The sequence below is a fragment of the Ursus arctos genome, unplaced genomic scaffold (assembly GCF_023065955.2).
Source record: "Ursus arctos isolate Adak ecotype North America unplaced genomic scaffold, UrsArc2.0 scaffold_9, whole genome shotgun sequence".
NCBI classification, from domain to species: Eukaryota; Metazoa; Chordata; class Mammalia; order Carnivora; family Ursidae; genus Ursus; species Ursus arctos.
Window position 1 is genome coordinate 71,976,416 of NW_026623111.1, and position 21,582 is coordinate 71,997,997.

Genomic DNA, 21,582 nt, shown 5'->3' on the forward strand with positions numbered 1-21,582 from the left:
GTTCTTGACATCACAGTTTTGAAAGTTTCTACTTTTTGTCTTTAGATCTATATATTGATACATTTGCAATTAAATATCTGTATTATAAAGTTTGTCATTAATTCATTGTATTTATTATGTTTGTCATATATAATATATTTTTATATAATATTTGTTATACTGACTCAGCTCATGCCTTTATCACTTATTTTCTGCACTACCGAAACGATGCACTACTCAATCTTCAGGTTACCATGCCAGTGTCATATGGGTCACAATCATTTTTGAGTCTATAATGTAATATGTTGTTACTACTAAAGCACCAGAATTTATTCCTTTTATAAATTAGAAAAGATCTGACCACTTTCTTTGCATTTCTAAATACAAATTTTGCATAAATAAAAGATAAGGAGTTAAAGATATTTTAATGTGAGAATTTTCATAGTCCTGGTTTTGGCCAAAGAAGTGTGTTTCTCTCTGTCATGTTGACACATGGGGAAAAAATGAACTGCATAAGTATTAATGAGTTACTAGTAAATGCCAGTCACGGTTAAGAGTGGTGGATTCAGCATCGAACGAGACAGGCAAAGTCCCTGCCCTTGAGACACTTATATTTTAGTTGGCTTGGGATGGCAAAAGGACTATCTATCAAACCTAAGAAAGGGAACAGAAGACAGAAGAAAATACAGTGAAAGGCTGATGTAATTGATCAATAAGTCACAGCGATTGTAATAAGGAAACTAACATGACTTTTGTTTATTTTTAATTAGCATCATGTGTTCTTTTTTGTTTTTCCTTAGTGGTATATAAAATATGTGCTTTAAAATCTGTCATCCTAAATTCAATGAAATGCAGAGTATATGCTCCAGTGAAGAAATGAGAGAAGAAAATTATAGGGAAATAAAGGACTGACTTTATTATAATCTTCACACTTGATTGACTAATGACTAAATTGGCCATCTAATCAGCTACTAGGAAGTCTAAGGATAGGTTATAAAGTAGCTGCTTGATAACTAAAATGCCTGAAAACTAACAATTATGTGAGCTTAATTGAATTCCAGTTTTGAGAATAATGTGGCTACGCATATGTACTGAAAATTCTTTGAAGGATGTGATCCCAAGAGCTCCAGAAAGAATTAACATCAATTAGCAGCATTTTGAGGAAATTATTTCCATATGGGCCAGGGTAACAAAATACAAGTATCTATGTGCCAAAATATTTTTATGTATTTTGAATCAAGGGTTTCTTTCCTGTTTGTCTAAACATGTTCCCAAAATATGTAAAACAAAATATATTCTAAATGTAGAATTGGAAGAGAATTGAATGAATGTTCATTTCTTCAAGATCTAAAGTTGGCAGCAGCTGATAGTATTTAAATAAGTTCCTCTTGGAGATTTTCTCCTCTACAAAACAAAAATGAAAACAAAACAAAAGCAAAAAAAAAAAACAAAACAAAACAAAACAACCCTACTTATTCAGGGTTATACCACCTTATCAGAGGCTCTCGATGTCCAATAACTAGTTGACACAAGAGTATAAGGCTCCCAACCATTTGCCTGAATTGAGGGCAACTATGAGGAATCATCCTAGCCTCAAATCTGCCTGTATCATCACCTGAGATAGTTTAATTACATAGGGTTTAGCTTCATCCTCTGCCAGTCTCTGTTGTCTTTATTCCCCCTTTTGGGTGTGGGCTTGAGAATGCTCTCCAAAAACTTATTTTATTGTCTCAGATATTTGTCTCAGAGTCTATTCTAGGATACCAAACTACAACAGTAAGTATGAAATTACTTGAATATTCTGGAATAAATTACTTTGCTTTTTCAAGTTAAGAGGTGTTCAAAGTGGCTTGTTTCCTCAAGGATGAAATGAGCATCTACCAAAGTAATTTCTAGGTCTGTTGGTCACTTTATTTTGATATTGTAATTGTTTTAAGTGTTGCTGTCATCAAGCTAATTACATTTCAGGTATAATATTAGGTATTTTATAAACAGTAGTTTATTGAATCTTAACAACAATCCTGCATGTAGATACAGGTACGAATATAAGTTTTCCTTTCATGGATGAAGAGACTAGAAAGTTAGAAAGGTAAGTAACCTACCATACTCACTTAGCTACAAAAGTTTCTGATTCTGATTGATTCTCCCATTAAACTTTAAACTGCTTAAAGGCAGGAGCCAGTTCTTTTATACACAGCACTGTTTCCCAACATGTAATGCAACATCTTGCCCTCAGTAGTAGTTAATTTATCACGTGAATCAATGAATCCACATTTGTCTGATCCAAAATCATGCCATTAGCCTCTGTGCTGTGCAGTCTCCCGGGTACACTGTGAGCCCTGGACTTAATGGTGAACATCATAAACAAACAAACAAGGAAGTCTAAGATGTCAAAAGAAAACTATGCTGAACAAACAGGAGCGGATGATTTAAATGTGCACTTTTCTTTAAGAATTAAGAGTGAAAGTCTTCCTTTTGTTTATTTTTATGCTAGACCCACATGTACCTTATAGCTGCCAGAGATTAGACCAGAGCAGGAACACTGAGGCTGCCTATGGAATTGAAATATTTGACCCCTTTCCCTGTGTCTTTACTAAAACGATGTATTTAATTTAATGTCAGAAGGGTTAAAAAGATCACATAAAGAAAATAATGAATATTTCCACAAATATACTGTTAAAGTAATGGAAATGAAGTCTCCATCTACCTCCTTACTTTCATAGGCAGCATGTGTAGAAATAGAAATGAAAAAGAAACATTACCACTGTTGATTATCATGATTAATTTATCTCTTTTCGGTCCCAAATGAATTTTTTCTCAGAATATTTCACAAATAACACTCATAATGTGTGTAACGTTCGGATGCAGATATTAAGCACAATTTGTGGATTTGTTGGTAACTTGTTCAACAGTTAAGTGAGCGTCTTACAGAAGTCATAAAGATAAAGAGGAAATGAAAGCTCACATTTCTAAGTATGCTTAAATACCTAGAATATTGGAAAAGAGCCAAGACGCCAGAAAATTTCCTTAAAAATGAAAACTGAATCAAAATAGGCTATTCCTTTTACTTCCAAGAAATTCCCTGAAACATCTGTAAGTCATACAATGCTTCCTTTTATACACAAGATAACCAGCCTGACTCTTTACTTCAAATCTACAGAAGACTTAGAATGGAAAAATAGAAGTCACAGAGAGGTTCTATTATAAGTAGGCACATAATAAAAATTAGAATGGCAGAAGAGCTCCTGGAGAAGATGGCCAAGTAGGAGAATCCTAAGCTCACTTCATCGCATGGATACAACTAGATAACACACACATCAGTGTAAATAACCCAGAAAATGACCTGAAGACTGGCAGAACAAAGTTTTCAACTAAGTGTAGAGAAGAGGCCACACTGAACAGGGTAGGTAGGGCAGAGATGCAGTATGGAGCTAAAAGCACTGAAGGACTGTCTACTGGAGAGAGGAACCTGCAGCATGGAGAAGGGAGAGAAACAGACTATCACACCAGGGATCCTGCAAAGGAAAGACAAATCCTCATAACGTTTGGTTTTGAAAACCAGAGGGACTGGATTTCCTAAGTTCTTACAACCGGTGGGAATTAAAGTCTGGAATTTTTAAAATCATCAGGCTCAATTCTGGAAGAACCTGGAGATCCATAGGAAGCTGGGTCCCCCTCCTCGAAGAGACACAACAGTCCTCAAAAATACAAGATAGAACCACTGAGGCCAGCACTGCTGGTCTCTTCTCCTAGAAGACCAGCACACAACTTAACACCACTGCACGTCCTGACCACATGCTTCTGGGTCTCAGTTGTGATGGTGGCAGCAGCAGTTTCCCTCCAGGGGAGACCGGTGCTCACCTTGTTAAAACTGTAAGCCCTGCCCACACACGTTTTGCAGAGCTACCAAGGCTGGCCCAGTCCCAGCAGCACCAGCTCATCCCATCTCATGGAGGAGCCACTTGGGCACCTCTCCTACAAGCACTTTGAGGATCTACCCCCTCCAATAGCCCTTGGCAGGAGCCCATTCATATGGGGGCCACAAGCCTGGCTGTGTACTAGCAGCTCCAGTATGGGCCAGGACCACTCCAAAGTGACTCCTACCATGGGGAAAGGGAAAGAAAATCACATAAACAGTCAGATGGTGGCCCTAGAAGACGTCTACTGGCAGACAACAAATCTGATTGTAAGCCCTGCCCAACAACAAAAGCTTCTTAGGGGACAATACTGGAAAATACCCTGCAGTTTAGTGCTACTTCACCTCTGACAAACATCTGGTCTGACTCACTCAAGCCCAAGGCATCCCCAGACTGACCCGCTAACCCAGGGACCAATCACTACCTGCAACAAGAAATGAGCCATTGCAGACAACTGGACTGAAGGAAAATGTGGCTTAGCCAGAATAGCAGAGCACATGCATTACATATAAGAGTCACCCCTGAAATGCCAAGTTCAGGTAAATGGGACACTGCACTACAGGGTACTAAAGGACCTATTCTTCATAAGGACACTACTTTCAAGAATAGGAGCTACAGCTGATTTTCCTAATACACAGAAAGAGATATATAGACTTAGACATAATAAGGAGACAGAAGAATATGTCCCAAATCAAAGAATAGGACAAAACCACAAAAGAGACTGAAGGAAAACAGACGTAAGTAATATGCCTGACAAAGAATTTAAAGTAATGATCATAAAGATACTTGCCGGGCTTGAGAAAAGAGTGGAGGACATCAGTGAAACTTTTAACAAAGAGAACCAATCAGAGATTAACAAAATGAATGAAATTAAAAATACACTAGGTGGAATAAATAGACTAGAGGATGTGGAAGAACAAATCAGTGACCTGGAGGACAGAGTAATGGAAAGTACTCAGGCAGAGCAGGTTAGATTAAAAAAAAAAAAAAAAGGAAAATGAGAATAGACTTAGAGAACTCAGTGACTCCATCAAGTGTAATAACATTTGTATTACAGGGATCCCAGAATAAAAGAGAGAAAAGGGGGCAGAAAATTTATTTGAAGAAATAATAGCTGAAAACTTCTGTAATCTGGTTAAGGAAACAGATCTCCAGATCCAGGATGCACAGAGAGCCCCCAACAAAACCAACCAAAGGAGGGCCACACCAAGACACATAGTAATTAAAATGGCAAAAAAAGTGGTGATTAAGAGAAACAATTTTAAAGCAGCAAGAAGAAAGAAGACAGTTACATACAAGGGAATTCTCATAAGGATATCAGGTGATATTTCAGCAGAAACTTTTCATGGGACATTCAAAGTGCTGAAAGGAAGAAAAAAAAAATCTGTAGCCAAGGATACTCTATCCAGCAAGACTATCATTCAGAATAGAAGGTGAGATAAAGAGTTTCCCAAACAAAAGTTAAAGGAATTCATGACCACTAAACCTATCCTATGAGAAATGGTAAAGGAAATGTATTGAGTGGAAAGGAAAGACCTTACATAAGAGTGAAAAACAGGAAGCATAAAAGCAGTAAAAATAATTATATCCAGAAAAATCAGGCAAGGGACTCACAAAATTAAAGGGTGTAAAGTATAATAATATATATTTAAAACATAGTAGGGAGAGGAGTAAAGAATGGGTTCAAATTTAAGTGACCATTAACAATACAGACAGTTATATATAGAAGATGTTACATACAAACCTAGTGGTAACCACAAATCAAAAGCTACTAATAGATATGCAAAAAGCAAAGAGACAGTAATCCAAGTATATCACTAAAGAAAGCCAACCTATGGTGAAGGAAGAGAGCAAGGGAACAAAAGAACAGAGAAAAACTATAAAACCAACCACAAAACAAGTAGCAAAATAGCAATAAAAACATACTTATCAATAATTACTTTGAATGTATATGGATTAACAGACATATTCAGAATATTCCAAACTAAAACAGCAGAGTAAACATACTTTTCCAGTGTACATGGAATATTCTCCAGAATACATCATTTGTATTTGGCCCCAAAACAAGTCTCAATAAATTCAAGAAGTTCAAAGTCATACCATGCATCTTTTCTGACCACAAGGCTATGAAACTAGAAATCAACCACAAGAAAAAAACTCTGGAAAGAGCACAAACACATGAAGGTTAAATAACATGCTACTAAACAATGAGTGGGTCAACCAAAAAATCAAAGAGAAAATTAAGAGAAAATACATAGAGACAAATGAAAATACATTGGTCCAAAATATTTGGAATGCAGCAAAAGCTGTTCTAAGAGGAAAGTTTATAGTAATACAGACCTACCTCAAGAAGCATGAAATATCTCAAGTAAACAATCTAACATTACACATAAAGAAGCTAGAAAAAGAAGAACAAGGAAACCCTAAACCTGAAGAAGGAAATAATAAAAATTAGAGCAGAAATAAATGACATATTTTTTCAAAAAGCAAACAATAAAAACAACAGATTGATGAAACCAGGACCTGTTTCTCTGAAAAAAATCTACAAAATTGATAAACCCCTAGCCAGACTCATTGAGGTGGGGAGAGAACTCAAACAAAATCAGAAACGGAAAAGAAGAAGTAACAACCAACACCACAGAAATACAAAGGATTGTAAAAGTGTTATGAAAAATTATATGCCAACAAATTGGACAAACTAGAAGAAATGGGTAAATTCCTAGAAATGTATAACCTACCAAAACTGAAGCAGGAAGAAATAGAAAATTTGAACAGACTGATTACCAGAAATGAAGTTGAATCAGTAATCAAAAAAATCTCAACAAAGTCTAGGAGCAGACAGCTTCACAGGCAAATTCTACCAAATACTGAAAGAAGAGATAATACCTATTCTTCTTAAATTTTTCCAAAAAATAGAAGAGAAAACAAATTATCTAAATTCATTCTATGAAGCCAGCATTGCATTGATACCAAAATCAGACAAAGACACCACAAAAAAAAAAAAAAAAAAAAAAAAGAGAACTATAGGCCATTATCTCTCATGAACATAGATGCAAAAATCCTCAATAAAATATTTTCAAACCGAACACAGCAATATTAAAAAAAAATCATTCACCATGATCAAGTGGGATTTATTCCTGGGATGCAAGAGTGGTTAAATATTTGCAAATCGATCAATGTGATACATCACATTAATAAGAAAAGAGAAAAACCATATGATCATTTGATCATTTCAATAGATACAGAAAAACATTGACAAAGTACAACATCTATTCATGATAAAAACCTTCACCAACGTAGGTTTACAGGAACATATCTCAACATAATAAAGGTCGTATATGAAAAACTCACAGCTAACATCATACTTACTGTGAATAAAAATTGAGAGCTTTTCCTCTAAGGTCAGGAAAAAGACAAGAATGTTCATTCTCACCACCATTATGCAACATAGTACTGGGAGTCCTGGCTGCAGCAATCAGACAACAAAAAGAAATAACAGGTATCCAAATCAGTAAGGAAGAAGTAAAACATTCACTATTTGAAGACGACATGATACTCTACATAGAAAACCTTGAAGACTCCACCAAAAACTACTAGAACAGATAAATGAATTCAGTATGTTTATAGGATACAATATCACTGTACAGAAATCTGTTTCATTTCTATACACTAATAATGAAGCAGCAGAAAGAGAAATTCAGAAAACAATCCCATTTACAATTGCACCAAAAATAATACAATACTTAGGAATAAACTTAAGGAGGTGAAATACCTGTACTCTGAAACTATAAAACACTGATGAAAGAAACTGAAGATGACACAAATGGAAAGACAGTCTATGCTCATGGATTGGAAAAACAAATATTGTTAAAGTATCTACCCAACACAGTCTACAGATTTAATACAATGCCTAAGAAAATACCAATAGCATTTTTCATGTAAGTAAAACAAACCATCCCAAAATTTGTATGGAACTGCAAAAGACCCCCAAATACCCGAAGCAACCTTGAAAAAGAAAAACAAAGTTGGAGGTATCATAATTCTAGACATCGAGTTATACTACAAAGCTGTAGTGTTGAGGACAGTATGGTACTGGCACAAAAACAGACACATAGATCAATAGAACAGAACAGAAAGTGCTGAAATAAACTCATGATTATATGGTCAATTAATCTGACAAGGAAGCAAGCATATACGATGTGAAAAAGACAGTCTCTTCAACAAATGGTGGACAGATATATGTAAAAGAATGAAACTGGACCACTATCTAATGCCATGCACAAAATTAAAATCAAAGTAGATTGAAGACCTATATGTGAGATCTGAAACCATAAAAATCCTGAAAGTGAGCAGAGGCAGTAATTTTGCTGCATATCTTCTGTAACAGCATCTTTCTAGATATGTCTCCTGAGGCAAGAGAAAGAAAAGCAAAAATAAACTACTGGGACTACATAAACTTAAAAAACTTCTGCACAGTGAAAGGAAACAACCAGCAAAACTAAAAGACAACCTACTGAATGAGAGAAGATATTTGCAAATGACATATCCAATAAAGGACTAATATCCAAAATATATAAAGAATTTCTACAACTCAATATCCGTAAGACAATCCAAATTTTAAAAAAAGAAATGGGCAGAAGACATGACAGATATTTCTCTAGATAAGACATACAATGGCCAACATATGCAATGATGATCAACACTGGGGAAATGAAAATCAAAACTGCAATGAGATATCACCTTACACCTATCAGAATAGCTAAAATCAAAACAGAAGAAACATCAAGTGTTGGTGAAGAGGTGGAGAAAAAGGAACCTTCTTGTGGGAATGCAAACTGGTGCAGCCATTGTGGAAGATAGTATGGAGTTTCCTTAAAAATTTTAAAATAGAACTGCCCTACAATCCAGTAATTGCACTACTGGGTATTTGCCCCCAAAATATAAAAACACTAATTTGAAGTGAAATATGGACCCCTATGTTTATTGCAGCATTATTTACAATAGCCAAATCATAGAAGTAACACAAGTGTGAATTCACAGATAAATGGATAAAGAAGATATAGTGTGTGTGTATGTGTGTGTATATATATACATGTGGGTATATATATATATATATATATATATATATATATATATACATGTGGGTATATATATATATATATATATATATATATATATATATGTGTGTATACACACACACACACACACACACACACACACAGTGGAATATTATTCAGCCATAAAAAGGAATGAAATCCTGCTATTTGCAATCACATGGATGGATCTAGAGAATTTAATGCAAAGTGCAATAAGCCAGTTAGATAAAGACAAATACCATATGATCTCACTCATATGTGGAATTTTAGAAGCAAAACAAAGGAAAAAGACACACAAGCCAAAAAAACAGACTTTCAACTATAGGATACTGACAGATGATTACCTGAGGAGAGGTGGGAATGGGTGAAGTAGGTAAAGTGGATTAAGAGTATATGTACGGGGCCCCTGGGTGGCACAGTGGTTAAGCGTCTGCCTTCAGCTCAGGGCGTGATCCCGGCGTTATGGGATCGAGCCCCACATCAGGCTCTTCCGCTATGAGCCTGCTTCTTCCTCTCCCACTCCCCCTGCTTGTGTTCCCTCTCTCGCTGGCTGTCTCTATCTCTGTCGAATAAATAAAATCTTAAAAAAAAAAAAAAAGTGTATATGTACCTTAACACTGCATAACATATGGAATTGTTGAATCGTTATATTGCGTACCGCAGATAATATAACCCTGTATATTATCTACACTAGAATTAAATAAAAGAAAATTAAAGATGAAAAAATAGCAGTTTACTAAAAACATGAAGACAATATTAAGAGTAAAGACATGTTTAGCAAAATATCTTAACTTGAAATCACTGAATATAAGCACACCCTGAAGATATCCCCTAATATGCCTTAGTTTTACAGAAAATTGGAGTGGTTCATCTTAGTAATGATAATCTTCAAGCATAACTTTATAGTATTGTTCTGTATGTATTTTATTACAATGTGGTACATTTTAGAAATATTCCCATGGGAATAGTGGGAGGCCACTAACCGGTATTAAATCAAGCAAATTATCTATCCCACACTATCTGTAGGATACAAATTCATTGTGCTTCCATCTTTCTGTCAATATACAGCCATACCTTATTTTATTACACTTTACATTTTTTACAAATTGAAGGTTTGTGGCAATCCTGCATTGAGCAAGTCTATGGGCACCATTTTTCTAACAGCATCTGCACACTTTGTGTCTCGGTGTCACATTTTTGTACTTTTTACAATATTTCAAAATAGTCATTGTTTTTATATTTGTTATGATGTTCTCTGACCAGTGTTGTAATTGTTTCATGGTGCCACAAACTGCAACTATATAAGATGGCAAACAATTGATAAATGCAGTGTGTGCTCTGACTGTTCCACCAACCAGCCACTCCTCCTACTCTCTCCCTCTCCTTGAGCCTCCCTATTCCCTGGGACACAAGAATATGGAAATTATGACAATAACATTACAATGGCCTCTAAGTGGTCAAGGTAAATAAAGAGTTGTACATCTTTCACATTAAACCAAAAACTAGAAATGACTAAGGTTAATGAGGAAGACATGTTGAAAGCCAAGATAGGCTGACCAATTTGGCCAAACAGCCAAATTGTGAATGTAAGGGAAAATTTCTTGAAGGAAATCAAAAGTGCTACCCCAGGGAACACATGAATGATAAGAAAGTGAAATATACTTATTGCTTAGATGGAGAAAGTTTTAGTGGTCTGGATAGAAGATTAATCCAGCTACAACATTCACTTAAGCCAAAGCCTAATTCCCAGAAAGGACCCACGTTTGTTCAATTCTATGAAAGCTGAGAGGTGAGGAAACTGAAGTATGATATTACCAGAGACTAGTTCATGAGGTTTAAGGAAAGAAGCCATCTCTATAACATCAAAGGGCAAGGTGAAGCAGCAAGTGCTGACTTAGAAGCTCTAGCCAGTTATCCAGAAGATCTAGCTAAGATAATTAACGAAGGTAGCTAGACCAAACAACAGATTTTCAGTGTAGTCAAAATAGTTCTTCTATTGAAAGAAGATGCCATGTAGGACTTTCATAGCAAGAGAGGAGAAGTCAATGCCTGGCTTCAAAGGATAGGTTGACTCTTGTCAGATGCTAATGCAGCTGGTGCCTTTAAATTGAAGCCAATCTGAAAATCCCGGGGCCCTTAAAACATACAAAATCTATTCTGCCTGTGCTGTATAAATGGAACAACAAAGCTTGGATGACAGTACATCTGTTTATAACATGGCTTAGTGAATATTTTAAGCCTACTGTTGAGACCCACTACCTGAAAAAAAGATTCTTTTTGACATATTACTCCTCATTGACAATGCAACTGATCATTCAAGAGCTTTGTTAGAAATAGACAATGAGATTGACGTTTTCATGCATTCCAGCACAACATGCATTCTGTAGCCCATGGATCAAGAAGTCATTTCAACTTTCAAGTCTTATTGTTTAAGAAATACATCTTGTAAATCTATAGCTGTTGCTATTGAGAGCGATGCCTCTGATGGAATTGGGAAAACTCGGTTGAAAACCCTCTGGAAAGGATTCACCATTCCAAATGTCATTAAGGATATTCGTGATTCATGGAAAGAGGTAAAAAAAAAAGATCAACTTTAACAGGCATTTGGGAGAAGTTGACTCTACCCCTCATGGATGACTAAGGGCTTCAAGACTTCAGTGGGCAAAGTAAATGCAGATGTGGTAGAAATAGCGAGAGAGCTAAAATCACAACTGGAGACTGGAATGTGACTGAAGTGCTGAAATCTTATGATAAAACTTTAATGTATAAGGAGTTGCTTCTTAGGGATGAGCAAATAAAGTTTCTTGAGATGGAACATACTTCTGGTGAAGATGCTGTGAAATTATTACAATGACAGCAATAGAATTTCGAATATTACATAAACTTAGTTGGCAAAGCAGCAGCTGGATTTTAGAGGGTTGACTTCAATTTTGAAATAAGTTCTACTGTGGGTAAAATGCTATCAAACAACATTACATGCTACAGAGAAGTCATGAAAGGAAGAGTGTATCAATACAACAAACATCGTTGTCTTATTTTAAGAAATTGCCACAGCCACCCCAGCTTTCAACAACCGCCACCCTGACAAGTCAGCAGCCAGCAACATGAGGATAAGACCTTCCACCAGCAAAGAAAAAAAAATACAACTCCCAGAAAGCTCAGATGATGGCTAGCATTTTTTAGCAATAAAATATTTTTAGTGAAGACATATACCTTATTTTTTTAGGCATAACGCTATTGCAGACTTAATAGACTACCGTATAGTGTCACATAACTTTTGTATGCACTGGGAAGCCAAAAAAATTCATTTGACTTGCTTTATTGTGATATTAGCTTTATTGTAGTGGTCTGGAATTGAACTTGCAATATCTCCAAGGTATGCCTGTAATATGAATAACAGAAGCTACCTCAAAAGACTCTTCCGAAAATTAAATATATATGGGTATTAGAAGAATGCTTGGCATATAATATACACTAAAATAAATATCACATATTATTTCAAGCAGATAAACTTTTTCAGTGGTTCTTAAATGCTTAATATGTGCCGGCAAAGTGGGTCAAGTAGATAGGGTGTATGTATATAAGAAAAGTGGATGACTTGAGGTTGCATTTTTGCAGTACATCAGTAAGAACTTGATTTAAAGGGACATGAGGAAAAGAGAGAAAGCAAAGATAATCTCCAGGTGTTGGCCTGATAATGGTGCCATTTATTGAGAAAAAGGATATTTGGGAAATAGGTTTCAGAGTCAAAATCAAGTTTGTTTGGTTCTACGTCAAATATATTAATTAAAGTGATGATGACTGAATAAGCAAATTGGGGGTCAAAATAGAGATCAGTTTTGGAGAAATGGTTTTCTAGGGAACAATGAAATGATAGGTATGCAAAACGACACCATCTAGATGTTGAGTATGCAGAAATTTTCATTGGCTCCTTCAGCGCATCTTGTTATCAGTCGATGGCCATGTACTCTATACTCTTCTCTTTCCTCCTCCTTTGCAGCAACAATAAATCTTTCACTTTTTGCCTCTAGAGCCAATAAGGCAACTTGTCGGTTTCTGTCTCTGTATTTTTCTAAACCAAGACAGGGCTCTCTTCAAGAGTTCTGGTGCCAGCGTGTAATCTTTGCTTGTTTTTTTGTTTTGTTTTTTGTTTTTGCTTTTTTTTTTTTAACTTTGGAAAGTATTTTATTTTTTCCCTTTTACTTCATTTTCTTTTCCTTTCTTTTATTTAACTCCAAATAACTAACATATAATGTATTATTAGTTTGAGAGGTGGAGTTCAGTGATTCTTTGCTTTCTTTGTAGTGTGATTCAATGAGCTATGTCTTGTTTCTCTCATTAGAGTATGAACTTCTTGTGAGAAAGAAGATAATGTATACTCTTGGACCCGATTTATAACAAAGTATAACCAAAAGTCTGAATTAAACACTTGCTGAAATTTTTCTAAGTGGTCTATAGTTCTCCCTAGGTCATTGTAGTGACTTTGTTTTTAGTTCCTTAAATTTCTAGGTTACCATTTTACTGACACAAATCATGATATTGGTAATTCTAAAACTCTCTTAGCATATGTTTAAGTAAATATAATATTTTAAATCCAACAAAAAATTAATGGCCTCATATATGAATGTGCATTACTTAGTAAAATAAATAATCTCTATTCTCAGATAAAACTATAGAATTCAAATTTAGGAAATTAAATTTCAAAATGGCTTTTATTTTATTTTTATTTTTTTTAAAGATTTTATTTATTTATTTGACAGAGAGAGACAGCCAGCGAGAGAGGGAACACAAGCAGGGGGAGTGGGAGAGGAAGAAGCAGGCTCCCAGCAGAGGAGCCTGATGTGGGGCTCGATCCCAGGACCCTGGGATCACACCCTGAGCCGAAAGCAGACGCTTAACGACTGAGCCACCCAGGCGCCCCTCAAAATGCCTTTTAGTTCAACACTAAAAAGAAATAAGCTATCAAGCCATGGAAAGACATGAAGGAAACTTAGATGCACATTACTGGGTGAACTAAGCCAATATGAAAAGACTACACATATCCTGTATGATTCCAACTATACAACATTATGAAAAGGCAAAACTCTGGAGACAATAAAACGACCGGTGGTTGCTAAGGATCAGAGGAGAAGGGGAGAGATTATTAGGGAGAGCACACAGGATTTTTAGGGCAGTGAAAATAGTCTGCATGGCATTATAATAATAAATAAGTGAATTTGTTCAAACCCAAAGAAGGTATAGCTCATAGAGTGAACCCTGAGGTAAACTATGGACTTTAATTATATGTCAATGTAGGTTCATCGCTGGCTTAAAAAAAAATTACCATTCTGGTGAATGATGTTGATAATGGAAGGAGATTATGAATGTGTGGGGCAGATGGTGTAAAAGAAATCTCTGTACCTTCCTCTCAGTTTTGTTACAAAACTAAAACTGCTCCAACGCCCCCCCCAAAAAAAACCCTATTTAAAAAAAAATGTCTTTTATCCATAAATTATCCATATTTACTTTTATAGTAAATTAACCACTATTTATAGAAGTATTGTACTGGGAAATTTAATTTTATGAATTTTGAGTTATTTTTTAAGTCTTGTTGAAAATTTAGGGTTTTGCACACAAAAGTGAAAATACCACTCTGTGTTCTATGTATGTTATGAATGGATTTTTTAGACATCTTTTCCTTTCTGTGTCTTTACTATAGGCTACATATCGAAATCGAATTGTGAGCCAAAGTCTCAGCACAAGGGACAGAAAAGCAATGCATACTCCCACCGAGGACCGTTTTAGATACTCAGCAGCTGATCAGACAAGCCCCTACAAAAGTAAGAGCTGTCAACTATCAAGTCTATGCTTAAGTAATTTCTTGAAGGACAAGGAACTAGTGGAGGTTATCAAACACTCAAGAGGAACTTATGAAACCCTCACGTCAGAGGTCACCCAGAATTTACGGGCCACTGTAGGGCAGAACACTCTGAAGCCAACAGCTAAGGCCGAAGGGCCCTCCATGTTCCCAGAGAAACCAAAGGACCAAGCTGCTGTGGCCCGACAGCATTCAACCTTTACAGGAAGGTTTGGACAGCCACCGAGAGGGCCAATCTCTTTACACATGTACAGCAGAAAGAATGTTTTTCTTCACCACAATTTACACACCACTGAGCTGCAAACTCTAGGCCAGCAGGATGGATAATTAAATCACCCTATTCCTGTCTCTCAGTAGGATAAGGATGATTAGTGTTTCTCATGCATAGTTCATGTTTAAATTGTCATATCCTTACTACTTTTTGGTTTTAGTTATAAACAAAGAATTGTGCACTTTTTTTTTTTTTTTTTAGAATGAGGGTTCAGGCATGTTAATTGAATTAGGTTTGATAGCCTTCAAGACTTTATTATATATATGTATAATAAATGGGACCATCTTGTTGGTTTATATAGTCTATAGTTTATTTATCTCTATCAGTCACTGATATGCATTGAAGTTTCAGAAGGTAATATCAAATAGCACTCTGTTCACTTAATGGTGTTACTGTGAGAATAGACTTGAGGAATAAATAGATAAAGGAACTGTAAAGAATTTTAAATTACATAGTTAATAGAAAGAGAAGAAAAGAAGGATTTTAAAGGCTTATATTTGATGTGTATTTATTTGAAGAATGAAGCTTGCTTGCATGTAACCTGGAGATGCACCTGTCTCTCTATTACATACATTCAAGCTTATCTTGCCATGCTATGAAGGGGGAAACGGCTATTTCTTTTATCCTCTAAATGTTTAGTTCACACTGTTCACAAAGGATTTCAGACTGAGTAATTGCTATCGAAATAGAGAATGACAGCTCTGATCTTCGAAAAATTTTGCTTTCCGTTTTGCTACGGATGTTGAGGTAGTAAGACACAACATAGCGAGGTGGTCAAGTTGGGTGAATTTTGTCAAATGATGCATAAAGCGTAACATGTTATATTCTGAGTCACTGTCACGGCAATATCAGCTTTTTTTTTTTTTTAATCTGAAGGATGGGTCATTCTAAGGAAACTTTTATTTCACGCTCCTTGTATTTGTAACACTTTTACTTATTTTTATGTATGTCCCATTTTGCTCACTATGTATCAATTGATCTATGTGAGGACTTGAGGAGCAGAAAGTCAGTTTCTTGGTAGCCCAGTACACACGATTCTGACAACTCAGTAATCTAGATTTAGAAGAAAAAGTAAATATATGTGAACTTTGGCAGTTTGATCTTAGAAACAAATCTCTAACAGAAGTGTTTAAAACGCATTTCGCAGGAAATATTTCTCTTTACCAAATAAGGCCTAATATGTTTTATACATAAGTGCACATGAGATCAATGAATTCCTTTATGTTTAATTAATAACAAAGCTGTATGCAGCTGTAGAAGTAAATAAATAAATAAATAAATAAATAAATGAATAGTTTTAAAACAGTAAGAATCAGGGCTGCAATTTTCTTTTACAAAGATAAAAGCTAGTAACTTTATCCACATTAGGCATAGTCCCTGCAAATTGAAATTGTCATACCTACTGCATGATCTGTTTCCCTTGCATTCTCTAACAGACAGAATCCATCAGCATGTACAAATGAAATGGATAAAGGGAAATTGAGATAGCAGTTTTAGCATGGCATCTGACTAATCTGCTTAAATTAAAGCTGTGTATGAAATGCATCTCTTAATACAAAAATGGATTTAAGCTCTATCCTTTGGGGAAAAGCCATTAAATTTCCCCCCAGCTTTAACTATTAAACTTTGCTCCATTTTTACACTTTGATTAGAATTAGTAAAAGTCAAGAGCCTAGTGGAAATGTTTTACTTTTAATTTTGGTTTTCTGAAGGAAGACACGTGTGCATCAAGACAAATGTTTGCCAAATGTTTACTTTGTGTGTTTGTAATTCTGCCAAAAGGGAACAATACACACAGAAATTTGCTTGGCTTAATGAGACTGCTATCTAAAATTCCCACTCTACTTTAGATGCTACAATATTCATGCGGATACACATTCTGGGCTGGGCAACATTTAAGAAATGATAGAAAAACTTTGACTATTAATTGTGGAATTCAGCTTCATTTGTCCTGAATGTTGGTGTGTGTTGCTAGAGTATTTGAAGTCTGTAAATAAATTAGCACGATAAAATAATCAAGGATTTTTTCCCAGGATATGGAAGAACTATGTATCACAAATAATGTTTTTGATTTGGACTTTTGGAGTTTATAGTTTTGTTTTCCTGAAAGATAGACTTTTGAATTATTCTTTGTAAAAATATAGTCTATTTAAGAAAATCTGTCATTTAATAGACGTTTTAAGAGATGTTTTAAACACTAGTATTTTCTTGAAAAACCTTTTTTAAAGCTGAAACATTCAAAAAGAAAACCTGGATTCAACAGTTCAATTTTAAAAGGAGGGGTATTTTTTGGAAATATCATCTTAAAGCTGTTTTGTATCGGTATTTTCAGCATTGTTATAATATTATTTGTAATACTAAGTGTAACTCAGGCCTGGAGAAGGTGTAAGCCCACTCTGCTACTGTACATCAGTGACTGTAAAACAGGGGTCCTTTGTAAGTTCCTCTTGTGTATATATAGTAACTCGTAACAATGGCACGTGGGGACTCTTTCAGCAAACTGATTTCTTTGTACGAAAATCTCTAGTTTTCTAAGGCAGTTCCATGTATAAAAGTGATTTATACATTTCTCCAAGGCGGTACATATCCAAAGACATGACACCAGGGGGAAAAAGTGCTTGTTTTTCTGAGGGAAGCAGTTGTCTTTCTTTCCCTTCCTCTTTCTTCTGTGCATGTGTGCGTGTAGCGAAGCCTAAGCAACCCTGTAGAGTGTCTGCTGCAAAGGGTCTCTTCTGAATTTCGAATGTGTTTTAAAGGACACTTAAGAAGAGATATTCCTTGAGGAAAAGCTGTTTCCACCTGAAATAAACTGTGCCCGTTTTTGTAATTATTGGAACATGCAATTCTTTCTATGAACTCAGTGATTTTGTTTGAGTAATTTTATATGCCAAGAGAGTCACAGCAAAATTATGAAGTATCTGTCCAAGTATTTTTGCTTCATTGGAGCACCATCGTCTTTGTGCAAATGACACCCCGAAACCGTAGCTGCAATGCTCGAGGTATGAATCTACCAGTATCAGTATGCTCAGGGTAAGAATGCAGAGCTACACATCATTCAACTTGTTTTTGTCATTTATGGATTGAGATATAAATAAAATAGCAAGCCTCTAGTCACCATGAAACATTTGTAGACATGTCCATACGTCCCTAGTTTAAAATGTTTACAAATGGTCATGATTAATCTGGGTTTATGATCGGTGTTTTCCAAGGTTTAATGCAACCCATTGTCGTTATTTCCTGAGTGCTATTGAATTCAAAGGAAATTTCACATTTTTTTTGCCTTGTGTTTGAGATAATACCTCCCCCTGAAAAGTTAGTATTTTTTCATTATCATTATTTACAGACCACATCCCCAAGATAAGTAACCACATTCCACTAGTCCTCACAAGAACTTTCTTAGTAATTTAGTTGTTGATGGAACAGTAAGAGCAGTTTATCGACTGGCAAGTAGTGTTTCTCCACATTCATTATCACCTTTCCCATTATCAAAAAGTCGTAATCCAATACAGTGAGTAACTTGGAATACACAGTATAATCTAATAATTATAATCTTATAATCTCAACTTTGTCCCACATTTTCACCTTCAGAATTGTACATTCTGAATGCAGCCCTTAAACTCTATGTGGTTCAAAGTGGAATAAGACAGGGGAAGGAGCCGTCTGCCATTGCCATCCATGTGACGGAATCCCATTCCCCATGGCTGAGGCTTTTCCCTGGGTGATAGATTGGTTTCAATGCAGCACTGATTCATTTATACTAGGATTTTAATTGCATTCTGGGACTTGACTCTAGGCATTATTATCACATCTATTATGTATATTCTTTTTTTTTTTTTGTGCAAGAAACAGGTCAATTATACATTATGTATTCTTTGGGAATTTATACCTCCTGGAATTTAACCTTCTTTTTTTCCTTCTTGTTCATTTTCCATGTGCTTACTTTGTCATGCCAACTCTAGGCTATATCTAAACACATGGCAGGGATGATAGAAAATACAAACTTCTGGGGTTCTTTTAAAAAGCTGAATTACACTATGTAGAAGAGCAAACAGCCAACTATCAACCAAAGAAGCCTACTCTTCTAATATACATTATCCCCACATTTTTATTTTTTAAATCTGTGCCATGTTCTTTCACCAATAGTCAGAGCCACAAACATATCCATAAACTATTTACAACGAATTTGATCTTGCTCAGAACCCAGCTGCAGTCCCAAGTAGTATAGGCCAAAAACAAAAGTCAAAGATACATCTTCCAGTTGTGTTACATATGGAAAAGAACGAAGGTAGTATACCCTATTTTAGACCCGGAGAGTTTCCCACAAAAATATTAACACAATAAAAAATTCCTAATACGGAGTGAGTTTCTTCCACCTGAATAAGTGATCTACAGTGTGGGATATCATGATTCATTCTAGAGAAGGAAGTTTCAATGAAGTCCCTTTAACTTTACTGATTTAATCTAATGAACTTACTTTTTCTTCTGAACATAAAATTCAAGAAAATGTGCTTCTATATCTTAGCATCCTTTCCAAACATTACCTCATTGCTCAGGTTACATAACAAAATTTTACAGACTGGGTGTCTTAATCAATAGACATGTGTTTCCCATAGTTCTAGAAGATGGAATGTCTAATATCCAAGTGCCAGCAGTTTCAGTTCCTGGCTTGCAGACAGCTTTGTCCTTTTCAATACGTCCTCCTCTCCTAAGGCCACTAATCCCATCACATGGCCCCAATATCATGACTTCATCTAAACATAATTATTTTTCAAAGGCCCCACATCCCAATACCATCACATTGGGGTTAAGGCTTCAAAATATGACTTTAGGGGGAACACAAAGCCCCATTCCATGGCATTAATTTTCAGTTTACAACTGCCTAATAAGTTTGCTATTGTTTTAGTCATTTCATAGATGAGATCAGAAAGGTGGTTGATTTCCCAAGGACACACAGCATGTATGTTGACCTGGATTCCATAATCCTTGATCTTTCCTTCTACACTATGCTTTGGAGTAGGCTTTCTCCCAAGGAAGGCGCAGAGTAGGCTCCCTCCCAAGGAAGCGGAGTGACTCAAGCAAATATGTGCTGCCTCCGTCTCCTTTACTCTTACAATTCCATTGATACTGGCTAGGGAAGACCAGCGGAGCAATGATCTATTTCAGCAAAAAAAGCTACTCATTCAAAAGCATTCTTAAAAAAGTACTGATGTTTAGATCAATAAATATAGAATCTTGAGAGGAAAGCACTTATGTATTTCAAGGTTGTCTCCTAGAAAATCTGACATCCTAAATTTCTTTTCTTGAAGACAATTGGAAAAAACGCTGACGTAATTTCATGTTAAATATTTTTTTTAAAGGAAAGGGCCAGTAAAGTGTCTAACATAAGGAGAACATACAGTAGATGAAAAATAATGTGGTTACTAGATTATCTTAATCCTTTCCTTCATTTTCTGAGGCTATTGATATAGATACTATTGAATTTGGTACTTTGTGTTGCCTTATCTACATCTGAAACAACAAGATCTTTACAAAATTAGTTTGGATATTTCTATGTAGGGACCAAAATCACAGATGATTTAAAGTTTCTTAAATATTTGGAAGGAATTAAAATAAAATGTGAAATGCAAATTTATTCACCCTAAATTTTAAATAATATACACTCTATAAACATATACCTAAATAATGTCTGAAGAAAACATAATCCTATTGTTAATCATCTCTTCCAAAATCTTATTTTCAGGAATGCAAAATAATTTGAATATTAGCTAAACCCTATTTTTAGAAGGAAAAGAAACTATTTGATGTATTCTAATATACATGGGTCTGAGATTAACAGCATAACAATGCTTTCTATTCTCTAAAACTAACAATTTAGTGAAAAAGATAATAGCAAATTACTCTGGAAATTATAATTCTTAGTAATATTGAATGCCATAGTATAATTTCTTTTGTGGCTCTCGATTTCCCAATAAGGGCAATGATTTTATTTAATGGAAATTTCACCGTTTGACTATTCTGAGAAAAAATTGATACACTTAAGCATGGTGATTAAAAAAATATGCATAATTCATGTGCAAAATAAAATTTAAAACAACAAGTATGTTGTGTGGTACCTGACTACTTTCATTATGATATTAATTTGTCTTAGTGATAGAGTGATTTACACATGTATTCACAGTATGCATAAGACAACGTGATTTCCAGATTCTTGAAAGTTGTGATGATTGGCAAGAGGCAAATCAGCCACTTATTTCATCAGTTAGTTGACCTGATTTCTATTTCCACTTCCTTTGACACTGGGCTTTTCTTAGTTCTTGATATACATTAATAAAGTGCACTATCCCAGGGAGCATTGGGAGATTATGATACTATCACTGCATTTCAATTTATGTGTGGAATCTTTTCATTCTGTTTATACTCTTTATCTCCATTTTTTACAACTGGTCACAATAAAAAATATAA

General features: G+C 35.3%; 1 protein-coding gene across 2 annotated transcripts in view; it reads left to right on the forward strand.

The window, feature by feature from the left end:
• Window positions 1-21,220, forward strand: part of CCSER1 (coiled-coil serine rich protein 1) — a 1,292,599-nt gene extending 1,271,379 nt beyond the window's left edge. Inside the window, exon 11 of one of the 2 annotated variants that reach the window (XM_044388078.3) lies at window positions 14,691-21,220. In XM_044388078.3, the coding sequence (XP_044244013.1) occupies window positions 14,691-15,176 (486 nt within the window). In that variant the 3' untranslated portion in view covers window positions 15,177-21,220. The remainder of the gene's footprint in view (window positions 1-14,690) is intronic. The other variant, XM_044388079.3, reaches the window with a different exon arrangement.
• The last annotated feature ends 362 nt before the right edge of the window (window positions 21,221-21,582 follow it).